The sequence below is a fragment of the Odocoileus virginianus genome, chromosome 6, assembly GCF_023699985.2.
Source record: "Odocoileus virginianus isolate 20LAN1187 ecotype Illinois chromosome 6, Ovbor_1.2, whole genome shotgun sequence".
Classification (NCBI taxonomy): Eukaryota; Metazoa; Chordata; class Mammalia; order Artiodactyla; family Cervidae; genus Odocoileus; species Odocoileus virginianus.
In genome coordinates this window covers 73,809,988-73,835,064 of record NC_069679.1, presented here as the reverse complement: position 1 = coordinate 73,835,064, position 25,077 = coordinate 73,809,988, and the positions used below count along the sequence as shown (strand labels likewise).

The following is a 25,077-nucleotide window of genomic DNA, read 5'->3' as shown; positions in this document are numbered from 1 at the left end:
AAAGGCAGATTCCCAGGCCCTCGCAGACTATCTGAATCTGACTTTGCAGAAGAGAGAGGCAGGGAATCCAGGCACATACCAGCCACAACCCAGGGACTCTACCATCAGGCCAGAGTGGGAAACTCTGCTTCCAGATCTCATCTCTGGGTTCCGGGTACTCTGTGCTCATTTCCCTCTTGTCCTTCCTGAACCTGGAGTAAACTGTTGGTTTAAAGGGCCAGCCTGACCTCAGCAAACCTCCAGGGAATCCCGGAAGGATTTGCTACCCACCCAGCATCTTGCTGGCATCTTGAGGGGGCACACAGCTCCTCTGAGGCCCATGTGGAGCGGTGTAAAGGCCTTGAGAGCCCCAGGGACAGGTGTCCTCAGGACACGGGTTGAGACTGGGAGTTCAGATGCCCAACCCTGCACAGACTCTTCATAAGCATAGCTTGAGTTCCAGGGAACTCAAATGGGAAGCAAAGGTTATTACTCTTTTTTAGAGAGACAAAGGATGGGCCCAGGATGGGTGAAGGTGGTATACTCAGCAATTAGCAGAGCTGACACTAAAAACTCAGACCTTATATTCCTTACGTACCCACTCTGAATTCACTGGCCCATCAATCAAGGCTATTACTTCAATACATGTCCACCCAGATCCAGCACATTTGTCCATGCAATTCTATCAACTGCTTGATTCCCAACGACATGGTCTTAAGTGTTTATAATTCAGAGGAAAATATAAACATTATGTATCATATGGTTATGTGTGTCCTCAGTCGCTCAGTTGTGTCCGACTCTTTACGACCCCATGGACTGTAGCCAACCAGGCTCCTCTGTCCATGGAATTTTCCGAGCAAAAATACTGGAGTACATTGCCATTTCTTACCACAGGGTACTCCAGGGGATCTTCCCAACGCAGGGATCAGATCCGAGTTTCCTGCATCTCCTATATTGGCAGGCAGATTCTTTACCACTGAGCCACCTGGGAAGCCCTACACTAAATGGTTATACATGTATATAATTAAAGTTTGAACCATTTCCCTTCTCTGGGAGGTCTCAAAGCATTTAGTCGAATTTGTAGAGGGCCTTGTCTTTTTTGGTTGTGTGTGTCTTTTCAATTTGGAGCAAAGATTGTAGAAGAAGAAAGCAGGGATTCTCAGGCAGATTGAGTGTCAAACAATGCCTTTACATGACCTATAATCCTTAGAAAGACACATTAAGACTTAAACCTCATCATCCCCATGTCCCAAAGATGGCTGGTCAGTATAGGTAGGTCCTGCTTCTAACCCCCGGAACTCCAGATCCTCATCTTCAAAGAAAGCAAGCCCCAAGCAAACGGTCTGAGGACTGAATCTGAGGAAGGACATCCATCACCACCACCCATCAGACATATCCAAAAGCCACTCAGGGAACTGAGGCTGAAAACAGAACCCCGGTTCTGTCTCCAAGAGGCTCCCTTCTGCATGGGCAGACAACGTGGTGTGGTGGTTAGGAAGACAGGCTTTGGTCTCAGAAACAGACAGAAGTTTATACTAAGCTCTCTTGCTTACTACTGTTTAATCACAGGCAAGGAATTAAATCAGAGCCTCAGTTTCCTTAGCTATAAAATGGAGCAGTTAAGCACCTAAATCATGGATTTCTTTTGAAGATTAAATGAGATAATGTATATAAAGCACTTTACACGGTGCCTGACACACAGTAATGGCTCAATAACATTTTTTTCCCAAATCTGTGATCAAGCCTAAGAATCATTTCCTAGTTGGCAAAGAGCTCTGTCACTAAGTCCAACTCTCTATTGAGAAAAGGCTTGTGTTTTTCTGATTATAACAAAATGTGTGCAAACAACCAGATTAGTTCAATTCCTCCCCACTGGGATTGCCCCAGACTTTGGAGAAAATGTTAAGAAATTTTATTTTTTGAAACTGGACATTTTTAATATAATGTCATCCCTACAAATGAGATTCTTCTCCCTCCCCCAAACTTGTTGGTGTTGTTTGTTCAATAACCTTCTTGGACTCATTTTGTAACGTCTGTGTCCTCTGTCATGTGCAACCACTGGTTTCTGCTCTACTAACTTAGTTTAGGGCTAATGATTAGACAGAGATTTCCTTAAATATCTTAAGCCCATAAGTCTCCCCACTTTGCTGAGGACTTCTATGTATTCATTGGGATTCGCCTGTGATGCTTCAGCAGGGTGGTGCCAACTCTGCCCTAGGCTTCACTTTCCCCTTACCCAGAGTTTCATGTGCAGCCAGAGGTGAGACTTAGCACTTCCCTGGGTCTTTCCCGGGCATGTGCACAACTCTGGGCATGCAGATTTCTAGACTGCTAAGAATATGTCACAAGTTTCCAAAGCCCCCTGGTTATCTCATTCTCCAGATTTTCCTTTCAAGATCTTTGGCCAGCCTCTTGATGACCCCAACTGGTATTGCAACCTCAGGCATTTGTGATGTTAAACAGTGACTGCTTTTAATAAATACCCTGGACATAGTGATTTCCCATTGGGAAAACTCTGAGTCAGGTCAAATATAGGCAAATCCTCTGAATGGAGCCTTTCCAGGGAAACGGAAGTCAAATAAACAGTGAGCCAGGGATAGGACTTTGTTGGGGGGCGGGGGGGCTCCAAAATTGTTTGGCCCCCTCCAGTGGCTGTGAGGTTGCTAGTTTCCACAGCCATCATGTCTGGGAAGCTGCTGGTTTTCAAGGCTACCACAGAGTCTGGAAGGGAGGATTGGAATAGGACAAGTTAAAACACAAAGCTTGCTCAGTTCAGTTCAGTTTAGTCGCTTAGTAGTATCCGACTCCTTGTGACCCCATGAACCGCAGCATACCAGGTCTCCCTGTCCATCACCAACTCCCGGAGTCTTCCCAAACCCATGTCCATCAAGTTGGTGATGCCATCTAACCATCTCATCCTCTGTCGTCCCCTTCTCCTCCTGCCCCCAATCCTTCCCAACATTAGGGCCTTTTCCAATGAGTCAACTCTGCATCAGGGGGCCAAAGTATTGGAGTTTCAGCTTCAACATCAGTCCTTCCAATGAACACCCAGGACTGATCTCCTTTAGGATGAACTGGTTGGATCTCCTGCAGTCCAAGGGACTCTCAAGAGTCTTCTCCAACACCACAGTTCAAAAGCATCAATTTTTCAGTGCTCAGCTTTCTTCACAGTCCAACTCTCACATCCATACATGACTACTGGAAAAACCATAGCCTTGACTAGATGGACCTTTGTTGGCAAAGTAATGTCTCTGCTTTTAACTATGCTATCTAGATTGGTCATAACTTTCCTTCCAAGGAGTAAGTGTCTTTTAATTTCATGGCTGCAGTTACCATCTGCAGTGATTTTGGAGCCCAAAAAGATAAAGTCTGACACTGTTTCCACTGTTTTCCCATCTATTTCCCATGAAGTGATGGGACTGGATGCCATGATTTTAGTTTTCTGAATGTTGAGCTTTAAACCAACTTTTTCACTCTCCTCCTTCACTTTCATCAAGAGACTTTTTAGCTCCTCTTCACTTTCTTCCATAAAGGTGGTGTCATCTGCATGTCCGAGGTTATTGATATTTCTCCCAGCAATCTTGATTCTAGCTTGTGCTTCTTCCAGTCCAGCGTTTCTTATGATGTACTCTGCATATAACTTAAGCAAGCAGGGTGGCAATATACAGCCTTGATGAACTCCTTTTCCTATCTGGAACCAGTCTGTTGTTCCATGTCCTGTTATAACTGTTGCTTCCTGACCTGTATACAGGTTTCTCAAGAGACAGTTCAGATGGTCTGGTATTCCCATCTCTTTCAGAATTTTCCACAGTTTATTGTGATCCACACAATCAAAGGCTTTGGCATAGTCAATAAAGCAGAAATAGATGTTTTTCTGGAACTCTCTTGTTTTTTTGATGATCCTGAATGTTGACAATTTGATCTCTGGTTCCTCTGCCTTTTCTTTTTTTTTTTTTTTTAATATACAAATAAAAGACTTATTTTTATTTTTATTAAAACAACCTTCTTAGCTGCACTTTGATGGGGTTACAAAACTGTCACAGCATCAACCTAAAGGGGTGGGATAGGGAGGGATGGGAGGGGGGTTCCAGAGGGAAGGGATATATGTATACTCAGGGCTGATTCATGTTGTTATATGGCAGAAACCAACACATTGTAAAGCAATTATCCCCTAATTAAAAATAAATTTAAAAAAAAGTCACAACATTAATCCCATCAACAGCAATGTTACTGCAATCAAATTATTTATAAACATTAATTAAATTTGCTATCACCATCACATTATTGCAATGTCAAAGAGACTGAGTCATTTCACTTCTTCACGAAAAATTACATTGATATGGTTACTGAAAGCTTTCAGTAATAAGGAGAAAAAAATTTTTTTTACAACTTCAACACAGAATAGAAGGTTCAGAATCTTATATTTAATAAAAATATCAACAATCAGGGTACCATCTTGGTCTATAAATGATATTCTCCACAAAGAACTTACAAGTGTTTTTAAAACACCATTAAGGGGACACTGGTTAAAGTTTCTCTTGGACACATTTTTTTAAAACCTATTAGTAGCTTTGCCATAAAACTGATTTAAGGTAGTTGTGTTTTTTCAGAAACACTGAGAATAATCCAATCCTTGGTATTAATACTCAGATCAGCACACTGACATAAAAGCAACATTTTATAGACTAGCTGCAATTTTCAGTAGCTCTGTTCACCAACCGTGTAACAGAATTGTAGTGTTCTCCTAAGCCATATGCATGTCTCATATAAACAAGTATTAATGGATCTTCTGGATATTCTTCACCAACTACTATAGGAGGAGAATCTGTCTGTATTATCTCTATCGGTGTTCGTAAAATGTGAGACAGGGCTCTTAGCTCAAGTTGAGCCCCCCATGCAGCTGTGTTTACAATATCATCACAGTACTTTCCAAACTCTTCTGGAGTATACATTTCTCCAGTATTAGGATTTGTTAAAAATGGCAGAAAGTCTTCCACATGACTTTGCATATAGTTAGCAGCCTGACACCTTAAGGCAGCCACAGTCAGAACGCCGTTCTGCTCTTTCAGCTGATCTTCAATGGCTCTATACATACAGTGGCCATCAGATGGAATCTGTTTAATTTCCAACTGTCTGGCTGCCAATATGTGAGCAAGTTTTTCACTTTCTCCATGTCTAGCTCCGGTTAAGTTTTCAATTTCAGCTTCGGCTATCCTTTCTTCCCACTCCTTTTCCAACGCAGCCTTTTTGTCCTGTGTCTTGTGCTTTTGATACCCGAAGTGGCTGATTCTCAAGAACCAAGTTTGAAATATTAACAGCAACAGAATCTATTTTACTCTCTTTAGAAGTCAGCTTCAACTGATCCAGCTCCTCTCTCTGTTTCTGTTCCATTTCTGCTTCTAACTTAGCAACATCTTCTGTAAGTTGCTTCCTCCTCTTTTTGTCATTCCTGGGAACAGCGTTCTTCATACTCCGTATTTTGGCTTGCAGCTCCTTCTTCTCTTTGCGATGACGTCTCACCAGCTGTTCCTCTTCATCAAGCTCTCAGTCAAGACTGCCTCCATGACAGGTAGGGAGCCCAGCACACGCGCTGGGGAGAATCAGCGCCACAGCCTAGCGCCACCTTCCACCTTTCAACCTTCACCCCACGCACCATTGGCCGCGACTGGCATCCAGCCCCGCCTTAAGGCGGTACCGGATCAGAAGTCCTCTGCCTTTTCTAAAACCAGCTTGAACATCTGGAAGTTCACGGTTCACATATCGCTGAAGCCTGGCTTAGAGAATTTTGAGCATTACTTTACTAGTGTGTGAGATGACTGCAATCGTGCGATAGTTTGAGCACTCTTTGGGATTGCCTTTCTTTGGGATTGGAATGAAAACTGACCTTCTCCAGTCCTGTGGCCACTGCTGAGTTTTCCAAATTTGCTGGCATATTGAGTACAGCACTTTCACAGCATCATCTTTCAGGATTTGAAATAACTCAACTGGAATTCCATCACCTCCACTAGCTTTGTTCGTAGTGATGCTTTCTAAGGCCCACTTGACTTCACAGTCCAGGATGTCTGGCTCTAGGTGAGGGATCACACCATCATGATTATATGAGTCGTGAAGAACTTTTTTGTATAGTTCTTTTATGTATTCTTGCCACCTCTTCTTAATATCTTCTGCTTCTGTTAGGTGCATACCATTTCTGTCCTTTATCAAGCCCATTTTTGCATGAAATGTTCCCTTGGTATCTCTAATTTTCTTGAAGAGATCTCTAGTCTTCCCCATTTTGTTGTTTTCCTCTATTTCTTTGCATTGATCACTGAGGAAGGCTTTTTTATCTCTCCTTGCTATTCTTTGGAACTCTGCATTCAGATGGGAATCTTTCCTTTTCTCCTTTGCTTTTTGCTTCCCTTCTTTTCACAGCTATTTGTAAGGGCTCCTCAGATAGCCATTTTGCTTTTTTGCATTTCTTTTTCATGGGGATGGTCTTAATCCCTGTCTCCTGTACAATGTCATGAACCTCCATCCATAGTTCTTCAGGCACTCTGTTTATCAAATCTAGTCCCTTAAATCTATTTCTCACTTCCACTGTATAATCATAAGGGATTTGATTTAGGTCATACCTGAATGGTCTAGTGGTTTTCCCTACTTTCTTCAATTTAAGTCTGAATTTGGCAATAAGGAGTTCATGATCTGAACCACAGTCAGCTCCTGGTCTTGTTTTTGCTGACTGTATAGAGCTTCTCCATCTTTGGCTGCAAAGAATATAATCAATCTGACTTTGGTGTTGACCATCTGGTGATGTCCATGTGTAGAGTCTTCTCTTGTGTTGTTGGAAGAGGGTATTTGCTATGACCAGTGCATTCTCTTGGCAAAACTCTATTAGCCTTTGCCCTGCTTCATTCTGTACTCCAAGGCCAAATTTGCCTGTTACTCCAGGTGTTTCCTGACTTCCTACTTTTGCATTCCAGTCCCCTATAATGAAAAGGACATCTTTTTTGGGTGTTAGTTCTAGAAGGTCTTGTAGGTCTTCATAGAACTGTTCAACTTCAGCTTCTTCAGCATTGCTGGTTGGGGCATAGGCTTGGATTACCGTGATATTGAATGGTTTGCCTTGGAAATGAACAGAGATCATTCTGTCATTTTTGAGATTGCATCCAAGTACTGCATTTCAGACTCTTTTGTTGACCATGGTGGCTACTCCATTTCTTCTAAGGGATTCCTGCCCATAGTAGTAGATATAATGGTCATTTGAGTTAAATTCACCCATTCCAGTCCATCTTAGTTCACTGATTCCTAGAAAGTCGACATTCACTCTTGCCATCTCCTGTTTGACCACTTCCAATTTGCCTTGATTCATGGACCTAACATCCCAGGTTCCTATGCAATATTGCTCTTTACAGCATCGGTCCTTGCTTCCATCACCAGTCCCATCCACAACTGGGTATTGTTTTTGCTTTGGCTCCATCCCTTCATCCTTTCTGGAGTTATTTCTCCACTGATCTCCAGTAGCATGTTGGGCACCTACCAACCTGGGGAGTTCCTCTTTCAGTATCCTATCATTTTGCCTTTTCATAATGTTCATGGGGTTCTCAAGGCAAGAATACTGAAGTGGTTTGCCATTTCCTTCTCCAGGGACCACATTCTGTCAGACCTCTCCACCATGACCCGTCCTTCTTGGGTGGCCCCACACGGCATGGTTTAATTTCATTGAGTTAGACAGGGCTGTGGTCCTGTGATCAGATTGGCTAGTTTTCTGTGATTGTGGTTTCAGTCTGTCTGCCCTCTGATGACCTCTCGCAACACCTCCTGTCTTACTTGGGTTTCTCTTACCATGAACGTGGGGGTATCTCTTCATAGCTGCTCCAGCAAAGTGCAGCCGCTGCTCCTTACAGCTACTTTACCATTATTTAGCCATTTGTCTTGAACAGATGCTCGTTGGGTTAAGCCTTTAGTCAAGAACCCTGAAATAACTGATGCTGATAATGTCTGCCAGTGTTTTTGTTTTCATGGAGGATCAGAAAATCTACAGTCCTCACTCCATCATCCCAGAAGCGTTAACCCATTTATTCTCTGTGTTATCACTTAACCAGATAGATAAGGAAGAGTATCCAGAACTACAGAATTAACACCATTCTGCCAGACTGAAGGCCATAGATTCAACCAGCTGTTCAAGATGGAAGAAAAAGAAGCTGCTTTGCCCCACAGCATGGCCCAGAGCCGAGCCCACATCAAACAGTGCTGCTCCTCATACATTTTGTTATTTCTTACTTTCATGGGTCAGTGACCTGACCCTGCCATCAACAGCCTCTAGCACTGAAGAGTGAAACCTCTGGAATGAGGTCCCTGCCTGGCTAATACCACCATCACCAATCTCACTCAGAGAAGATATTTATTAAGCAGTTATCTGCCTTAGAATTCCATGGTAGGTCTCAAATGCCCTGTTGTCAAATGCAGTGAGGTTTATGGTGGTGAAAGGCTGATGCACTCAAGACGTTTAATTCTGGGGAAAAGGGAAAGTTCTTAGAAGCATGGAATCCTGAGTCTGAAAGGGAACCAAAAGATCATCACATTTCAGTTCAGTCGCTCAGTCGTGTCTGACTCTTTATGACCCCATGGACTGCAGCATGCCAGGCCTCCTTGTCCATCACCAACTCCCAGAGTTCACCCAAACCCATGTCCATTGAGTCGGTGATGCCATCCAACCATCTCATCCTCTGTCGTCCCCTTCTCCTCCTGCCTTCAATCTCTCCCAGCATCAGGGTCTTTTCTAATGAGCCAGTTTTTCACATCAGGTGGCCAATGTTTTACTATGCTTCACTATCCATCTATAGCCTGATATTCCCCACAATATCCCTAAGTGATGGGTTCTACCTACACTTGAATTTCTCTCAGTGGTGAGCAACTCCACTTTATTACCATTTTTATCTTTAGTTGGCCACCCTGAGAATTAGAAACTTTGTTTTGCAAATGAATGCAGACACATTCAGAACTGAGAAGGTGGAGAAAGGGAGGATTGGAGACCACAGACCTTGAAGACTAACATGGATACCTTGGGCTATTTCATCTAACCTATTCATATGTCTGAAAATCAGGTGTGCCTCTCTAGTGTGGATGATACCACCTCTTATCTAATACCTCAGCAGCTGAACACTTTAACTCAGGTAAAGGGCGTTGATAAGCTTAAAATGAAGCCCTGGCAAAATTCAAGGAAAGAGTACAGACAATCATGGTTAAGGCTTTGGAGTCTGACAAATCTGTGTTTGAATCCTGGCTCTGCCCTTTAAAAGCTGTGTGTTCTTGAGGTATTACTTAATCTGAGTTTGTTTCCTCATCTGTTAAAATGGGAAAAATAATACCACTTACCGCACACTGGTGTGGTGGGAGTTAAATAAAAAAATCTTGGCATATAGTAAATGTTATTATTGTTGAAAGACACATGGTTAGAGAGCCTAGAGAAAACCTAAGCTTATAGCCAAGTCATTGGAAAAGACCCTGATGCTGGGAAAGAGGAGGAGAAGGGGATGACAGAGGATGAGATGGTTGGATGGCATCACCGACTCGATGGACATAAGTTTGAGCAGGCTCCAAGAGACAGTGAAGGACAGAGAAGCCTGGCATGCTGCAGTTCATGGGGTTGTAAAGAGTCGGACACAACTGAGCAACTGAACAACAAATAGCCAACTGGGATTTCACTAAGAATAAGCCATGTCAAACCAATCTCACATCTTTTTTTCTTCTGGTTATTGAGCATGATATACTCTCATGATTTTAATCACACCACACTGGAGGGTTACATGGGCAGAGTGAATAGGGTAGAGCTGGGTGGATCTGTAAAGACACCTTTAATGGAATGCCCTGAGATTTTGTCCTTGCCCTGGTCTGGGACAACATTACCATCAATCATTTGAAAGAAGATGCTGCAAACACCTTGCTGGAAAGGTAAGCTAATATACCAGCAAAAAGACTGACACCTACCTTACCAAAGCCAAGAAAATTACATGAACTGTGGATGTTTTCTTGCATTTAGGCAAAAAGGGAGCCAAGTTAGAAGATGAAGGATTGGCTGGAGAGCGATTCACGTAGCAAGACTCATGTAAACATCCATCCATACATTCATTCAATCACCCATCTAACAACTGCTGGAGGACCTACACCAGGCTATAAGCCCTCCTGCCGCTGAGGAATCATACAGGTAAAGACATAAAGCCCTACTCTGAGGGAGTTCCTAGTTTGTGGGAAAAGAGATCTGGAGATGACTTGTCCTGTCTGACTCTGCAACCCCACGGACTGAAGCCCACCAGGCTCCTCCGTCCATGGAATTTTCCAGGCAAGAGTACTGGAGTGGGGTGCCATTTCCTTCTCCAAAGATGTACTAAGAACAGCACAGTGAACAGTCACCTAACACTGCTTTAAAGCAGACATACTGGGATGAGACTTGGAGGATCAGCCGGCATGTTGCCGGGTGACTTGACAGGGGAAGGAATGGTTTCCTAGGTGAACTTAAAGGAACAGGGAAGACTCCGGGGCACAGCTGGCTCTTCTGCTTAGCCCTAAATGACGACTTTACATACACCTTTGGGATCTGGAAACAGCAAGATACACAGAAATGTCAGGTCTCTTGTCTCACATGCCCAGTTGCAGCACACCCCATGCACATGTGCATCTTATCGTAGGTGATGACTAGACACATGTGCATCTTACCGTAGGTGATGACTAGACACATGTGCATCTTACCATAGGTGATGACTAGACACATGTGCATCTTACCATAGGTGATGACTAGACACATGTGCATCTTACCATAGGTGATGACTAGACACATGTGCATCTTACCGTAGGTGATGACTAGACACATGTGCATCTTACCATAGGTGATGACTAGCAGCACAAAGTTGAGGTTTTTGAAGAGTCGGATGATGGAACTTAAGTAAGAAGCATCAGTGGACGCCAAGGCATAGCTCAGGGACTGGGCCCTGCTGGGGGGATGTTTAGGCTTCTCTTTGAATACTGAAAGGGAAAAAAAAACAGAGAGATCATTGCAAATCCCTTGGTCCTACTCCTGCAGAGCTGACACATGGATGAGAGTTGGCTCCCTCATCTGAGAAGGGGGCTCAGATGCCAAAAGGAAATATTAATTCTTTGATTAAATCCTCTATAACCTCCTCTCTTGAAGCTGCATCTCACTGTCTGTGGCTGAGGGGCTGGTCTTTTGATTACTTTTTCTTAATGACCTTTGGACAGCTGCGATCATTGGACTTTCCAGGCAGGGCTCAAGGATAAAGGAGTCCTGTAATAAATGGCAAATACCAAATGGCAGAGCACTGAAAAATCCCATGGTAACCAGGGGACAGAAAGGAAGTGAGAGCTGAGGTTCTGGGATTAGTGAGCCCAGATGAGGACTCAGCACCAGAGCTCCTCCCAGGGAAAGGGCTAAAGGGCTGGGCTGCCCATGCTGAGCACAGAGCCTGGCACATGCTGCCACTCCCTGAGTAAGGGAAAGGAGCTGCTCCTATTGGAGAGACCTCGAGTCCATCCCTAGTTTCTCAGAGCGGGAATCAGACATCTGCCTCCTGAGAAACCAGAGGACTAACACATGCTCCTGCAGGACGGGGCCTCTGACAGGAAGGACCGGGGAGGGACAGTGGGAAAACCATTCTCTTTATGTTCTGATTTCAGTACAGCTGGTACAATCCATTTCACTGCACTGACGGCTGTTCAGTTCTCTGGGGGCCACATCAGTTTAACCAGTGGTCTGCTTAAATTGGTCCCCCAGCTAAAGCACCATCTTTACCCCCAGGCTCCATGAGAATGCTCCTGAAAGGTCAGGAGATGGTCTCCAGTTAGAGGAAGCTTTGGAAATGAGGTTTACTCTCTTGAACATCAAAGGTCTTCCCGCTCCACCCAGATAAAGCTCCAGCCCAGACTTCAGAGCCTTTCTTCTTCCTTTCCGGAAATAGTCCTGGCCAACTTCCCCCACCCACTGGGAACCTCTCAATCATTGTCTGACCTGTTCACCTCCGCTTCTATCAGGGGAAAGAAATCAAGGCAAGAGGTGTTTTGTTTTTTTTTTTATCTTGGCAACAATAGCTGTTTGTTCAAGGATTGGGCAACCAAAAACCACAATTTGGATAAGATTTTTCAGTTCTTTATTCAGTGAGCAACGGTCAGTGCTTACTAGTAAAATGTAAAGCGAAGAAAGATCCCAACTGCAGGATCTCTGCAAAGGACCAGGCCCTCACGTGCTACAAACACAAGACTTTGGAGCTGAGCACATAATAATTTGAAACTTCAAGGCTGTCTGAGGATGTTCTTTCCTGTTCTCAACCCAGCTTCAAAGGAGCACCTTTCTCATCTTTCCAGGAACACCAGGTTCTCCGTCCAAGAATTTCTGTGAACTCTGAAAAGCCCTTCCTCTCAGTGTGGACCCCAGGGAGGGAATAACACAGTGAGATCAGTTGGATGAGGTCCATGATCAAAAAACTGTTTGACTCTGGAGGTGAGGCTGGCAGGTGGGCGGGAAGGAAAACTTTAACGTGTATGGTGGAGTCTTCAAATATTAAATGAAAGCTGGTTAACCTTTAAAGACAATTGACTCACTGAAAATGAAAACTTCTTCCACACTCTTTATCACAGCCCATCTGATATTACTCAGATAATAAAAGATGATATAAATTATATTAACCAAACATCTCAATGATTAAATATGTATGGAGCAATAGTAGTTCTCTGGGATTGGTGCTTGGAATTAACTAATTCTAGGCTAAGTTAATGGTCATCCTTTTGTGTATGCTTTTTTGTATCTTCTAGGTTTTTTCATAATGAACATTATCCTATACACCTTTTTTCAAAACATTAAAAAATGTGGGCCCCAGGTATTCTCGGGTGAATATATGAGAGTTTTAGTGTTTGTGGGTCAATCCTGTTTTGTTTTATTTCAGAAATGTAGATTATGGAGTTAGAAGCTTGGGCTAGAATTCAGTCTCTGCCACTCACTATCTAATCTTAAATAATTTCCTTATCTCCTCTTAAGTCACTGTTTTCTCTCGGTTAAGAGACACTGATACTAGGAACTCCCACTGGAGTCAATGAGATCAGGTACACTCAGCACAGGGCCTGTGATGTCGTAAGTGCTCAGCAGAGTTGCATCAAGAGGATCAAGGCTGCCCATTAATTCTAATAAGGTCATACTGAGAAACTGGTAATTAGAACTAACTTTGACTGAGCAGCTCACAAAGCACCCAGGACCAGTTAACATTGTATGGGCAGCAACTACTCTGGCTAAAACATTTGAAGACCATTGGAAGCTTGGCTTCCAGTTTCTATAGACATGTTTTATAAAATACATTATACCTAGAATGGTGTTCTAGGGCCATATTCACAAGGTTCTCACCCAAGTCAGCAGGACCTCCCTGCCTCCCCGACCCCCATGGGTCTATTAATGACCTTACCGATGATGACAAGGATGAAAAGCAGAGTGGCCACACCTGCTATTATGTAGAACATGATGCTGATGTGGTAGGCAAGCTTGTCCTGGTCTTTGATGTTGGGTACCAAGACAGGAGGGACCAAGAACCCAATGGCAATTCCAAGCTATAGAAGACAGAGACAATCAATTGTAGTATCAATAGCCAAGAGGCACACATTTAAGAGACTCCTAATAAGAAACAATCCTCAACTTCCAGTCCTTATAACCCAAACAGGGGTGGTTTCCCCACTCAAGACACCAGAGATCTTTCTTTTGATTGACAGCTCAACTCATAACATACCCTTGACCACTATCATTATCAATGGTGGTTTAGTTGCCAAGTCGTGTCCAACTCTTGGAATCTCATGGACTGTAACCTGCCAGGCCATGGGATTCTCCAAGCAAGAATACTGGAGTGGGTTGCCTTTTCCTTCTCCAGGGGATCTTCCTGGCCCAAGAATCGATACTGGGTCTCCTGCTTTGCAGGCAGATTCTTTACTGACTGAGCTATGAGGGAACCATTGAAAAAGATTATAGCTGGGCTCTCATTGCAGGCCATTTTTTTTTTCCTAACAACAAATTAATGAAGAAGAATTTTTTATACTCCCATCTCTATGGTAACGTAAAACAATGCTAGTTTTGCTTTTGTTTCCAGTTAAATTCTTGATTTCACTGAATCTGTTAACCTGTAGCTGAAAGACCAGCTGAGGGATAAATTCTATACACTACAACCCCAAGAACTTGTATTCAGTGAGAGATGGAAGCCAAACATTGTGACGACACTGACAAACGTAAATGCTTAAGTTCACTCTGTAACTTTGTCATTTAGAAAGCATCTGTGGTGCTTGCTTCGGCAGCACATATACTAAAATTGGAATGATACAGAGAAGATTAGCGTGGCCCCTGCCCAAGGATGATATGCAAATTCATGAAGCGTTCTATATTTTTAGGACATGGAAGCAACCTAGACGCCCATCAGCAGACGAATGGTTAAGAAAGCTGTGGTACATATACACAATGGAATATTACTCAACCATTAAAAATAATACAGTTCTAATGAGGTGGATAAAACTGGAGCCCATTATACAGAGTGAAGTAAGCCAGAAAGATAAATACCAATACAGTATACTAACGCATATATATGGAATTTAGAAAGATGGTAACGATAACCCTATGTGCAAGACAGAAAAAGAAACACAGATGTATAGAACAGACTTTTGGACTCTATGGGAGAAGGCAAGGGTGGGATGATCTGAGAGAACAGCATCGAAACATGTATATTATCAAGTGTGAAACATCACCAGTCCAGGTTGGATACATGAGACAAGTGCTCAGGGCTGGTGCACTGGGATGACCCAGAGGGATGGGATGGGGAGGCAGGTGGGAGGGGGGTTCAGGATGGGGAACACATGTAAATCCTTGGCTGATTCATGTCAATGTATGGCAAAAACCACTACAATATTATAAAGTAATTAGCCTCCAACTAATAAAAATAAATGGAAAAAAAAAAGAAAGCATCTGTGGTGTGAATTCACACAACTGCATAAATTTATATACACAGGACATAGGCACATGCAAACTGGTTATAAACACACACACACACACACACACACACACATACTCACATACCCCAACAAATTGAAACATCTCATATCAGCGCTGCAGTTCTAACTTCAGGGACCTAACAGTTGGGTATTTCTGACAGCAGAAACACCATGATTCAGGAGTGACCAGCTGTGACACAACGCCCCAAACCCTTCTGCCACATGAAATACCAAGGAGGAAACTGGAACATAGCCTGAAAACTCATGCAAGATTCAAATTCTAGAATTGAGAGTAGCTAACTCTTTTGTGTTAAGGTACCACTTCTCCTTTATTGAATTTGACAGCAACAGCAGGTAGAGAAGCAATTTGCTTTCAGGAAAGTTATAACATCATTAGCTGCCAATGCGCTCATCATCCCAATTGGTTTTCTAGCCGGTCAATTACAGCCAGTCAAGGTAGTCACTAGTGATTCTTAGCTCTGAAATAGTCTCAGAAGTCACCATCAACAGGTTCAGAGTAGCATTCTTCCAGTGTATACTGTATACAATCAACAAGTCAAACTGATCTTTAAAGCATCTGCTTTTTGAAATGTATTCTGCTAGATTTCTGAGGGAGTACAGAGATGTATATGGCAGAGTACTTCAAGGAGCTTTATAATCTAGTGGGGGCAGGGAGAATGAAAAGAAAGATACAAAAGGTAACACAAATGGAGATATTTGTGGTTTGAAATGATTGAACAATAGTTTGAGTGCCTTTATCATCCTTTCTTAGAAACCCATTATTAGAGGACCAAATAGAGGTTTAGTGACTTGTTCAGGGTCACACAGAGTTGAGAAACCAGATCTCCTGGTATCTCTAAGAAGTGCCTCCTTCATGGGGCCTAGATTGCCCTTCAGGGCTAAAAGTCATGAGAAAAGGCTCCTCCATGAGAGAAGGTATTTCATGTCCTGAGAGCTTTATCTGATCCTCACTTACATTAATCTATTAGAATTGAGTCCTGCTGGTCTCCAAGGTGTTGAGGGTAAAAACCAGCCAAAGACAGAGGGGCAATGTACCCTTCACAGCTGGGAAGCTGGGCCACTGCACATCCTCTCTGGTTTCCTAAGCACTTTGAAGTTGCAGATCTAGCAGTTAAACAGGATGCCAAAGGGTCCCTTTTGCACGAATGAGGGAAGATATGGGACATCACTCAAGGTTCTGGGATTCTGTCATTCTCAAAGGACCCTGATGGAGGAGGACCTAATGCCCAGTGATCTTCTGCCTCGAGAGGGAGGTCCTCCCAGCTGGGTCCACGCTGCACACTTGAGCCCTCAGAGGCCCCACTCCATCCTCTGCCCACACTCCATCCACACTCTAAGCCTGAATGAGTGATTTTCCAGCCTCAGGATGGGGGCAATCAGCTTAAGGGCCTGAGGCAGCCCTGGCCAGGTGGCAAGGCTGTCCCACAGGGACCTTTCTCCAGGAGGATGTCGGCTTTGGCGGTACTTTCGTGCCCCACGTGAAAATTAAAACACAGGGATTGCACTACAAGCTGCTGCCACTTCTGTTTTTCAGAACGTATTTTTCCAGCTTCCTGAAAGCCGTGCTCAGCAAGCGTGCAGAGCTCTACACCCAGCTCCTAGATCCCGAGTCTGTCCCTTAGCAGGAACTCAGTCATGTTGGCTGGCTGGGTGGATGGACAAATGGATATTGGTAGAAGGTCTTATCTACACCAAGCTGATACAATCACACAGGTCTTCCCACTAATGACCATGTTCTTTCTACAAACCATGCTGTACTTCCAGGTAAGGGAAGAAAATGGGTGCGGGATTCAGGGGTTGGGAAGAGGATAGGATGCCAACTAGCTTTTAAGCATCTACTAGGCATGGGGCATGTAATACAGCTTATATTTTTTCACTTAGTCCACGAGCTGTTAGAACAAAGACAAAAATGAGAAAAACTTGTCAGTACCCAGCCAACGTCACACTGGCTGATAGCATAAGAGTTGGGCTCCCAAACCAGTTCTGTCTGACTCTGGGCCCCAGCTCATCTCTGCCTCCCAGGAAATGTTGCTGGTGTGACATCAGTCGACACAGAAGCCTATATTTTCACTCCTTTGAGTTCTGTCACACATTTGATAGGACACCACCAGGGTAAAAACCAGAGACCTGCAGCCCAAGCGAGGCCAAGAAAAATGTGAAGAGTTGAGAGAACACTGCTCCCAAGGGTAGGAGCCTCATCCTTTCCATGCTCACAAAGAAAGCAAAGACCCACACCATGAATGTAAAGGATTAAAAATAACTGCTTAAAAAAAAAAAAAAATCACTGCTAACTGGTTCTGACTTGCCCTTTGCCCCAGCATTTGTTCTAGTTTTATCCTCCTCAACCAAATAGTCATGGGCAAAGTACACAACACACAGACAAACCCAGTCACAGTCTCCACCCTTCAGAGCCCAGGAGCCTAAACACAATGGTGCACTTTGCCCCAAAAGAAGACGTATAATCCAAATGGGGGTGAATGAAGGGTAGAATGCAGACTGGGAAGATACTCTATTTTTATCTTTGATTTGATTTCACCCTTTCTGCAAACGCAAGGATGACATCTAAACACTGTTGCAAGAGCTGTGATCATGAGCATTTGCAGAGCACATGTCCCAGTTAAAAACACGCCTGTGCAGCCTGAGGGCTTCGGGTGACAGGAGGAAGCCATACTTGCGTCATGCATCACTTGTCATTCTGGCTCACACACTTGGCAGAGCAAAAATTAATCCAGAAACCGCGAGGCTGCATCTGGGGTAAGATGTCCACACTTAACCCACGACACAGCACAGCACAACACGTGTTATGTTTGCTCAGAGACCCACAGAACCACTGTCCCATCACCATCCACACGGGGCACTCAGAAAAGCCCCAAGTCAGACTGAATCAGAACCCAGGCTCAAAGCCACCCCCCAAAGCTACCTGGTCATGAACATGCCCAGACCATCCGAGGAAGACCCTGGGGCTTTGGCAAAAGGCAGGGGGCTCTGTGTCAACACCATGGTGAGGGTTCAGTCCTACCGGGACCAGGACAGACCACTGGTCCCCATCTGAACTCTCTGCCAGGGTTGCAGGCACCTCATCCTCCAGACCCAGGTACTGGCCAGGAGGGGGCCGCTCCTCTTGGTAGGAGGCAACCGCGTCAGCAAGCAGGTTCTCACCCACCGAACCTCATTCCTCCTCAGCCCATTCTTCCCCCAGGCAGATCGGCTGATCAGAGAAAACCGGGCCCACTCTCAGCCCCACGGCTAGGCCCCCACTGCCTCATTCCTCGCCTTTGGCCACAGTCACCAGATAAGGACAACATATCTCTTGGATTTCAGGGCTCCCAAGAGCCAGCTCCCTAGGACCAAGGATCACAAATGTCCCCTTACTGGGTCAGCAGTTTCCCTGAAACAGAAGCCCCGGGCTTGAAGGCTCCCATCCAACTTGGTCTCCTTATGTCCTCACCAGGAATCACCTTGCTCCTCTAGGAGCTCACACCCACGAGGTTCATTTTAAGAGTGAACATCGTTCATTTCAAAGCAAACCTCTCCCCGTTCCTCCTTTCTACCCCAATATCCTTCTGACTTGTCATCACTCTATACAGCGGTTAAGGGCTTAGGCTCTGGGGTCAGAAAGGTCTGAGTTCACTCCCCAGTTCTGCCAGTCACTAGAAGGCTGATGTTGACATGTTATTTCCCTTCATTTTGCCTGTTTCCTAGCCCACAGGAAGGTACTGTACTGCCTAGTTCATACCACTAGCTCAGGGGGTTGCTCTGAGGACTAGTGGGCCCATCTGATGGACTTCCCAGCAGGATGCTTATGTCAGGAAGCTTCACTCCCTTCCCACCCACCACGCTCTCCCACAGCACGGGCGACAGGCCTGGGAGGAGAGGCCACCTGGACAAAGGAGACGTGCTCGGTTGACTGATGCAGCCGCTCAGCCACCTGCCCTGGTTCTCCTCCTCATCCTTCTCTGCTCCTTCTCTCTGCCTCTCTCATCTCTCGGTTGCCCTGGCCTCTACCTTCTCACATCCATGCTGTCCAGACCCTCCCCAGCCTCCCTGGGATGCCCACTTGGCCTCTGTGTCCCTTTTAGGTGATGTGACCTCTCCCCCACCAGCCTGCACATTGTGTTCAGGGGCATCTTTCTCAGCACTGTTCTGATCACGGGGTCCAGCTCAAGGACCCTCAAGGAGCCAGCCCTCTCCCAGGGAGGACCACGTCCACACACACCTCAGCCTGATATTCTTGTCTTTCTTCACCTCCAGTCTCCTTTCCATCTGCTTCTCTGGATGTCCCTGGATTGGATGATTCACAAGTCCAACCCTTCATCATCTCTATCCCAGCAGCTTCATTGCTTGCAACGGTCTCCCTCCTCGAACCTTTTAGAGCCCATCTCACCCTCAGCTCCTTCTCTGAGTCCTTGATTAGTTCAGGGAGGCCTGACTTCCTTGACATAACCCCTTGAGTCCTTCAAATTTCACTCTTCCTTCTGACATTAGTCTGCTGCTTGGTAAACAGGACAGGGGTTTATTCGATAAATGGGCATTAAACGAAAGGCCTGCAGTTTACTGGAATGTCAGGAAACATCACTTCCTTTCCAGACTAGCTGTGAACCCAGACCTGGGGAATGATGTGGCTGGAAACTTAAAACTGTCTAGACAAGGCTCTTAGAGAAAGTGTGGTTTTAAAAATAACATAGTTGAAGGTTTCTTTTAAACTAGCACCACATGAAAGATAAATCTGTGTTCAATCTAGATTTCCATACACCAGGTTTGCTTAAAGCTGATCCACCCCTACGAGCAATCTTAAAGCACACAGCACAATGTCACCCCCACAAGGCTGTTTTATGGTGATGGGTAACCATGAACAGGTGTGTATCTACACATGTCTATATACATTAGCGATGATCTTAATGATCTATTAATCATTACAGATTAATCAGAAACTAAAGGTCATGGAGAACAACAGTTGAGAAGAACATACATAGACAAACATATGAAAATGTTCTTTCATAAAGGGTCATGTAAGTCCATACAGAGTTTAGGGACACTAAAGTGAAAGTGTTAGCTGTTCAGTTGTGTCCGACTCTTTGCCACCCTATGGCCTGTAGCCCGTCAGACTCCTCTATCCATGGAATTTTCCAGGCAAGAGTACTGGAGTGGGCTGCCATTTCCTTCTCCAGGGAATCTTCCTGGAGATTGAACCTGGGCCTCCCACACTGCAGGCAGATTCTTTACCATCTGAGCCACCAAGGGAAGCACCAAAAGGCGCTTCAAAAAGCAGTATGTCAAATTTCCACCCCATACACACAGACCCACCCACTCCTGGGCTGCATCTCTGGACTCTGGTACCGCAGACATGGACAGCAGGGCCACCCGCAGGGAGGCCATCACTACACCCCGTCTGGGCAAAACCCAGAAGTGACTTCAACACTCAGGGTCCATCCCTACACACTGCTGTGTGCATTTAAACACCAGAAAGTGGTGCTGCTGAGGCAAGTCGGTACACTCAATACAAAATTCTGCTACTATTAATACCTCTCTCTACCCCTGGCCAGGGTCACTTAGACCATTGTTTACACCTTAGTGAAAACACTGCACCTCAGTGATCAAGGCATAACTCATCTGGGCAAAATGACGCACAGAAAAGGCTCTGGGTCTGCAGGGTGGGACGGCACACTGCAGGAAAGCCACCTTTGAATGTGAGCAGGCTCAGAGGCGGTCCTGGGACTGAGTCTTGGGTGCCCCAGAAAGGAGCGAGGCGGCTGCTGGGCACTGAAATGCTGAACTCGAACAACGGTTTAATCGTGAGGACAAGCCACCCAGGACCAAGCTGGCAGCTCCTAGGAACACATCACAGTCAGCAATAATGTGCAAGCAAAGCCTGTTCACATGAATGTATTTTTGAAATTCCCAAATCCAAGCCCCTGGCTTCTTTTGCAAAAGCCAACTCGGGATTAAGGATGGAGCAGACCTTCAGGAACGAAAACAGCCTCATTGATTTGGGGACAAATCGCCCATGAAAGAGGTTTATGGATTTAAAAGGCTAAGCTTAGGTCCCTAAGAACTTGGGAAGCAGTGTCACAGCTGGTCAGACTCTAGACTCCCTTAGAGTCCCCTCCCCTCATCACAGGGTCTGTCTTCAAATCTGTGATTGTGTCGGTGGCTTACATAACCTGGACACTCTTGGATTTTCTCAGTCCTTCAGGTGGCGCTAGTGATAAAGAACCCACCTGCCAATGTAGGAGAAGTAAGAGATATGGGTTTGATCCCTGGGTCAGGAAGATCCCCTGGAGGAGGGCATGGTAACCTACTCCAGTATTCTTGTCTGGAGAATCCCATGGACAGAGGAGCCTAGCAGGCAAACAGTCAGACACGACTGAAGCAACTTAGCAGGCACTTGAGGAAAAGAGGTTAGGTGAAGGCAGGAGGAGCACCAGGGAAACCAGGACGGCCTGTAAGACTTGCCTCCCAGGGAAGGTCAGAAACTCCATCAAGCCTGGCTGACTGTGCTCGCCACGCCATAGTTGCCGGCCTAGGTGCTACTAAACACTGTACATGTGTGCACACACACCCTCTTTTAATCCCTACTTTTTGTTGTTGTTTTGCTTTTTATGCTGTTTTGGCTGGGCTGGGTTTTTGTTGTGGTGTGTAGGCTTAGTTGCCCCATGGCATGTGGGATCCTAGTTTCCTGACCAGGGATCGAATGTGTTCCTTGTACTGGGAGGCAGATTCTTAACCACTCAACCACCAAGGAAGTCCCCAGATCTCTTTTTTAAAATTGAGAAAACTAGCATTTAAGTAGCTTGTCCAAGGTCAAACAAGAGCAAGTGTTCTATGCTAGGCTTCAAGTTCAGGTCGTGGGTACTACAGTCCATAGCCTTAACCATTTGGCTGAACGTTCCAATCCTAGCCGTTAACTCAAAGCAGAAGGAAGGAAATAAATCAACACATAATGAGCACCCACTGTGTGCTAGCCAGTTGCTAAAGGATTTTTCATGCTATTTCATTTAATTCCTTACAAAAACTCCCTAAAATCAGCAAGATTATCTCTGGTTTGGTTTTTATAGAGGAGAACACTGTAACTTGCCCAAGGTCACCCAGCTTTTAAAGGCAGAACTGAGATGCAAGCCCATGGCAATCTGATTTCAAGTCCCTTGACGAACTGGGCAAATTTCATGGAAGTCACTGCCTCGGAGACCTGATAACATCTCCAGTCTTACAGGTGCGATGCTATCATTCGAGCACCTCCCATGAGTCTAGCTATTGGAGGAAGCAATCAGGAGATGTGGTTCCAGCTATAGTCTGACTGTTGACCACTTAGTCAACCCCTATGGGGTTTCTTGTTCTTATATGCTTGACTTCTGATTGTCTTCCATGTAGGCTATTTGTCATCTCTCTAGCTAGATTTTAGCACCATGAGGACAGGGACATTGACAAATGTTTCCTTGTGTGACCCCTCCCCATACCACGCCCAGTACTCTGCCAAGAACAGAGATGAGGCTCAGGAAATATCTTCTGAACAGAGAAGACTTTCAGAACTCCAGAACTCAAGCCTAAATCAAGTATTGCCAGTCTCTGCTACAGCAAAGAAGCTGGGCAGAGTAGCAATTTGCTGAAATGCAAGAGTTGACCACCAAAAGAAAGCAGATGCAAGGTGGAAAGACACAGGGAAGACCCCCAATTTGGAGCTCCCCAAGATCAGACACGGGGTGGGGGGTCCCTGGAATGTAGGCTGATCAACCACCCACCCTCAAACCTGCACTTAAGATTTACTGAACACCCACTGATATGAAGCACCACACTAAAAGGTAAGGGAGGAGATAAATGCAAGGCGAAGAGTACTACCAAGCTTCGAAGTAGCCAACACACCTTGATCTTGACCTACAGCCTTGGGGATGGGTTTCCTCCTCATTACTGGCAGAGGGCAGGTAGCAGAGGCACCCTGGGCTATAAACAGAGAAGCTGCTAAGTTTAGGGGCAGGGTCTGAGTTCTACAGGGAAATTCTGATCAATTTTTTTGACAAAGGGCTTGATTTTTTTTTTTTTTTTTTAGCTCAGCTTCATATTTGCACTGCTTTCAGTCATCACCTTGGGAGGCTCCTGGGGCACACACGCCTCCGTTTAAGGGTAGGTGTTCCTCCTGAAATTGTGCTTGTGGTGACATCAGCAAAGGCTCAGTCCTGGTCTAGATGAGAGCAGCCTCTGCCCCCACCTTCCAGCCTCTGCTCCCCTTTCCCCAAGTGCCTGACTCATGGCCTACTTCTCCACCCAAAGGTCCCTCTCATGACAGAGTGGACAGCCAATGACCACAGGTTCCTAGAACTTCCCCAGTGACTCAGTTGGGGAAGAGGAAAGAAAAGGGACATCTTTCTAACCACCAGGTCAGGAAAGGCGCAGATGCAGACCTCACTTTCTCCAACTCTTGGAGAAAATAAAAAGCTCCATTGAGATGCTTTGGCACTTCCACCAACCCCCAACCAGATGCCAGCCCACAGCAGCCAACAGTTGAACTCACATGTCTTGTGTGCTGTTCCCATGCTCAACCTCACCACTCCCTGCCTGGCGACAGATGGTGAAATAGCTCAAAGCAGAAGAACTGTTTCCTTTGTCTGATATGTCACATGCAGTCATTCCTGAAAGCAGCTCATGTGACCATGTGTGCATGCTTAGTCGCTCAGCCGTGTCTGACTCTGCGACCCCATTAGCCCGCCAGGCTCCTCTGTCTATGCAATTCTCTTGGCAAGAATACTGGAGTGGGTTGCCATACCCTCCTCCAGGGGATCTTCCCAGGGATCAAACCCAGGTCTTCTGCATGGCAGGCAGATTCTTCACCAGCTGAGCTACCAGGGAAGCCCCTCATGTGACCATACATGTTTCTAATACTCCCAAGTTTTCTTCCAAGTCTGATTGGGCTTTCTTTGTTGAAAGACCCCCCACTTCTGACTTTCAGAGGTGAAACTCAGATCAGAGGGTTTACTCACAGGCAGGCCCTGGAAGAGTAGTTTCTTAAAAGGCTGCCATGAACCAGACCCAGTTCCTCCCATTTCAGGTTGAGCCTCCAGAAAGAGACAGGCTGGGCCCTACGTAGTTTTTCCCTAAGATGCCAACTTCATAAGCCCTGCCTCATGGTCCCGGAGAGATCTAGAAAGAAAAAGAAATCTAAACCTTGCACCAGAAAAACTATTAATTATCCATATCTACCACCATCTCCGGAAAGCAATACCATGAGTTCTGGCCTGGGATTTAGGGAGTTACCCAGCTCCCCTCCTACTTGGCCTGAAGCTTCCACCACTAGTCACTCCATCAAGCTTAGAGTCTAATCCCTCTTCTCTTAGATGTGAATTCAGGAACTTTTCTTTTCTATTGCTAAAGTCCGCAAAGAGTCGGACACAACTGAGCGACTGAACAACAACAACTCTTTCCTCAGAGCTCAGAATGTGGGTTGGCACAGAGTAGACATTCAAGAAATATTTGTTCAGTCAGTAAATAAAGGCTGTGGTGCATTGTCTCAAAGAAACCATAGCTCCCAAGAACTGACATAAAGGTCAGAGTGCTTGGCCCTATAAATGGAGAGTATAGCTCTTAATGGGCTTCCTGGGTGGCGCTAGTGGTAAAGAACCCGCCTGCTAATGCAGGAGATGTAAGAGATGTGGGTTCGATCCCTGAGTCAGGAAGATCCCCTGGAGGAGGGCATGGCAATTCACTCCAGTATTCTTGCCTGGAGAATCCCATCGACAGAGGAGCCTGGTGGGCTACGATCTATAGGGTTTCAAAGAGTCAGACACCACCAAAGAGACTTAGCACAGATACACATAGGCCTTAATGGCTTCCCAGGTGGCTCAGTGGTAAAGAATCTGCCTGCCAAGCCAGAGACATGGGTTCATTCCCCGGGTTGGGAAGATCTCCTGGAGAAGGAAATGGCAACCTGCTCCAGTATTCTTGTTCGGGAAATTCCATGGATGGAGGTGCCTGGCATGCTACAGTCCATAGGGTCACAAAGAGTCAGACATAACTTAACGACAAACCAACCAGCCGACGTAACCCTTCATCCAAGGTTGTACCACATGAGACAGACTGCCAAGGGGGTTA

General features: G+C 45.4%; 1 protein-coding gene, 1 non-coding gene and 1 pseudogene across 5 annotated transcripts in view; 1 reads left to right on the top strand and 2 right to left on the bottom strand.

Moving 5' to 3' along the window:
• FLVCR2 (FLVCR choline and putative heme transporter 2) overlaps nucleotides 1–25,077 on the bottom strand; it is an 87,804-nt gene that overhangs the window by 44,770 nt on the left and 17,957 nt on the right. For all 4 annotated transcript variants that reach the window (XM_070469653.1, XM_070469655.1, XM_070469654.1 and 1 more), the window contains exons 2-3: nucleotides 13,419–13,560; nucleotides 10,837–10,977 (exon numbers count right to left, since the gene is read on the bottom strand). In XM_070469653.1, the coding sequence (XP_070325754.1) occupies nucleotides 10,837–10,977; nucleotides 13,419–13,560 (283 nt within the window). The remainder of the gene's footprint in view (nucleotides 1–10,836; nucleotides 10,978–13,418; nucleotides 13,561–25,077) is intronic.
• LOC139035685 (deubiquitinase OTUD6B pseudogene) lies at nucleotides 4,389–6,633 on the bottom strand (annotated as a pseudogene).
• Nucleotides 14,277–14,383, top strand: LOC139035733 (U6 spliceosomal RNA). Its single transcript, XR_011488452.1, has one exon. It is a non-coding gene; the product is annotated as a U6 spliceosomal RNA (small nuclear RNA).